At 38.8% G+C, this 3,612-nt stretch overlaps 1 protein-coding gene across 1 annotated transcript in view; it reads left to right on the plus strand.

Moving 5' to 3' along the window:
* Positions 1 to 3,612, plus strand: part of BZW2 (basic leucine zipper and W2 domains 2) — a 50,663-nt gene that overhangs the window by 41,344 nt on the left and 5,707 nt on the right. Inside the window, exons 8-9 of the mRNA XM_004677123.2 lie at positions 513 to 659; positions 1,605 to 1,743. Of these exons, the coding sequence (XP_004677180.1) occupies positions 513 to 659; positions 1,605 to 1,743 (286 nt within the window). The remainder of the gene's footprint in view (positions 1 to 512; positions 660 to 1,604; positions 1,744 to 3,612) is intronic.

Genomic DNA, 3,612 nt, shown 5'->3' on the forward strand with positions numbered 1-3,612 from the left:
TCAATAAGCTAGAGTCCCTTCACAGTTAATTTGCTTGCCTTTCACTGAAATGCAGCTTAAAGGTCATCCAAAGTAATAATTTAAAAGATTAATTATAGAGAATGGACTTGTACAAACCCTAAACATTATTTCTCAAGAGGTAATAAAGTCAAAAATTCACTTGCCTTCTGGCCTTCTTTATAGCCTTACAGTCAAAATGGCACAGGTAATCCTTCCAATGCCAGGCCCAAATGGGTTGTGTGTAAAGAATAACACCTACGAAACAGAGACTCTTTGTTCTTATTCATCAGTTCATGGCCACAGTCAAGCCTTTTAGTTTTTAGACACATTATAAATTTACTTTAAGAAAAAATTATGTTTTCTTTCATGTTGTAATCTGAGAATACATTTAAGTAAAGAGGGAATGAGAAGAATATTTGATCTATTCTAGAATAGTGTGTGTGCTTGATCAGACACTGAGGGGAAACCCTATATGCTAATTACTCTCTGATCCGCTTTTCCATGAAATTTAGGTGGTGCTGTATGTTAAAGAAGAAATGAAGAGGAATGATCTTCCAGAAACAGCAGTAATTGGCCTTCTGTGGACCTGTATAATGAATGCTGTTGAATGGAACAAGAAGGAAGAACTGGTCGCAGAGCAGGCTCTCAAGCACCTGAAGGTACAGTATCTTAACCAGGCACAATCTGAGCTGCAGCTCTGAACAGCATTACAGATGCCCCTCCTCCCCCCCAACCCCCACCCCACCATCCCTAGATTCAGGCCAGCATGTATTTCCTGATTTTTGTTTTTCAAATTTGCCACTGTCTAAAATGTTTCAGATGTAAGAGCCTAGAAAATAACCAAGGGTAAGTTCTTATTAAACATAATTTACAGAATAGTCATATCCAATATTAAAAGTTAAAGAGAAGTCGTGGTCTCACTGTTGGCTTACCTTCTGTTCTGCATACCAAAAGTTCTTATTGAAACCGCAGATTGATATTAGAATTTGAAAATCATCTTAGTGGTAGGAGAAATCAGTTGGTTATACAGATTGCATGCTTTTATACCTGGAAACCTGTTTTTTGCTTTTGTTGATTTTCTTCTTTCTATGAAATGACATTAAGATAACTGGAATACTTAAGATTTTCTCTTCAGTATTTATACTTGAATTCTGAAATCAAAGACCATCTAGTGAAAATTATATGGATCCAATTTAAAGATAACTCAGGGAAAGCTCCCTGGAAGAGATTAAGTGTTAGACTGAGTGGATCGTAGAATCTTATAGTGGGTCTGTGAGAACAAGCCAGGGACATTTGGAACAAAGGGGATAAAATGAAAATAAACATAAAGATTACCCATAATAGGGACCTGGGATATTTGGGAAAGCAGAACCCCTTTCTTCTGGCAGATGCTACATGATGATGAAGCTACACTCCATTAACAGAGGAAGCATCACAGTCCCGAAGATCCTTTAATGTGTCAAAATTTCATGTTTAGTATCTTAATGAGTACAGTGAAAAGTAATCAAATAAAACAAACTGGCAGATTACTGTCATTATTCCAGCACTATAGCCTCTGTATCTGTCGTGAAAGTTGACAGTTTTCCTCCCCACTTCTTTTCCAGCAATATGCTCCCCTGCTGGCTGTGTTCAGCTCCCAAGGCCAGTCAGAGCTGATCCTCCTCCAAAAGGTGCAGGAATACTGTTACGACAATATCCATTTCATGAAAGCCTTTCAGAAGATCGTGGTTCTCTTCTATAAAGGTATCCATCATGCTTTTCTACCAAGCATTTATGTTTTGTTGAAACTCTTCAAGGAGCAGAGCAGGGGCCGGAGCATAGGGGTATGTAGGTTCATGCTAATCCTGACAAGTTAAAAGTAGTGAGGCGGGCCCTCCCTGGTGGCGCAGTGGGTTAAAGCACTGCACTGAGAGGCTTAAGCCAATTCCTCAGGAGTTCGATCCCCGCGTGCCCCGGAGGTAACCACATGGCGAGGCAGACCTCTCCTGACCCGCCTGCTGCTCCCCTCAGCAGTGTACTTCGTGGATCTGCCTGTTCTGCTCCCCACTCTGTCTCTGGTGCATCCTCTCACCCCCATCTCTGGCCTGTACCCCAGTTCTGTATGAATAAATAAATAAATCTTTTAAAAAAAAAAAAAAGTAGTGAGGCATCCATATTGTGCAGCTACAGAGTGTGCCGACACCTTGTATGCACAGCCACAGGAACCAGCTTGACTAGGCCCCTGGGCATTTATCATTAGTAGCAGTTGCCTGAAGATCGTGATGAGCTGTTTATTTTTTTGGCAGGGGGATGGTGAAAAGATTGTAATTATATAAAGTAATTAGGTTTGCTTTTGAATTGTGAGGCTTAACGCTAATGACAATGATTATCCAAATGCTTGATATTCATTCAGACCTTCTCAGGTGCATAAAGCTGACTCTAAAATTGCAGAAACATGTAGACTTTTTACTTTTGTATTTTAGTTATTTGATCTAGCCATTCTACTTTTCAAGGAAGTGGCTACTTGTAGATTTTCACATTTTCTGTCTTTTCATCATATTAATTAGGGTTAGGTTGCCACGACAACTGGCCTTGCCTTTACTTAATAAATGAATGTTATTAGGGTTTTCTATGATCTCAGTTTCTATAACCTTACCATATAAAAAAAAAGATATTTGGCTATTCTTTAATTAGGGTTTATATAATTTTCTAAAGGAGGGAAAAGTAGCACTTAAGAAATTATACATTTCAACATTGAGAAGTGTTAAAATTTACTACAATCTTAAATGGCATAATAGCAGAGTTTAAATTAATAGACTAATATTTCTTTTCTCTGTGATATGTTATTAAATGTTTCTCTGTGAATGATAATTTGGTCATTTGGAGGGTAAAAATGTCATGTTATTAATTAATCTTGATACACAGTGGGAGAATGCAGTGATTGCCAAGTTCTACTTGAAATTTAGTAATTGGTGTTTTTCTCTGACCAGATCTGAATTAGTTCCTCTTGGATGTGGTCAAGAGATAGCAATGTCCCAAAACTCTAGAGGTCAGTAAATGACACCCAAGGTAACCCATCAGAACCAGACTGGCCATATTGCCAACCCATGTATGGTACCAATGGTTAAAAAGGAGAAGCAGACCCCACTGCGCCATGACTGTCCTGTCCAAGTTGCCTCCCAATATGAACTAGTGAAAAAACCTACAGGGAATGTTCCACATTTTTATTGTAGGTCATCGATATTTTCCACTTCTGAAAACTGGACTGTTTGTGAACTAGTAGCCTCAGCACACAATTTCTTGTCATCCAGCCAAGCAGTATTTCTTATCTTATTTCTTTTTTAAGACATAGGAGTTTGAACCTCACCTGCAAGAGCACCCCACTTAATGACTCTACTTGACTCACCAAAAAATAAAAACCATTTGTATCAATAATGGCACCTAGGTGCATATGAACTGTTAAAATCTGTCTTCACATTTCTCATCTTTTTTTTTTTTTTTAAGATTTATTTATTTATTCATACAGAACTGGGGTAGAGGCCAGAGATGGCGGAGGATGAGAGGCTTCACCAGAGACAGAGTGGGGAGCAGAACAGGCAGATTGACAAAGTACACTGCTGAGGGGAGCAGCGG

This window comes from Condylura cristata, unplaced genomic scaffold, assembly GCF_000260355.1.
Source record: "Condylura cristata isolate star-nosed mole 26May11 unplaced genomic scaffold, ConCri1.0 scaffold00005, whole genome shotgun sequence".
Lineage (NCBI taxonomy): Eukaryota > Metazoa > Chordata > Mammalia > Eulipotyphla > Talpidae > Condylura > Condylura cristata.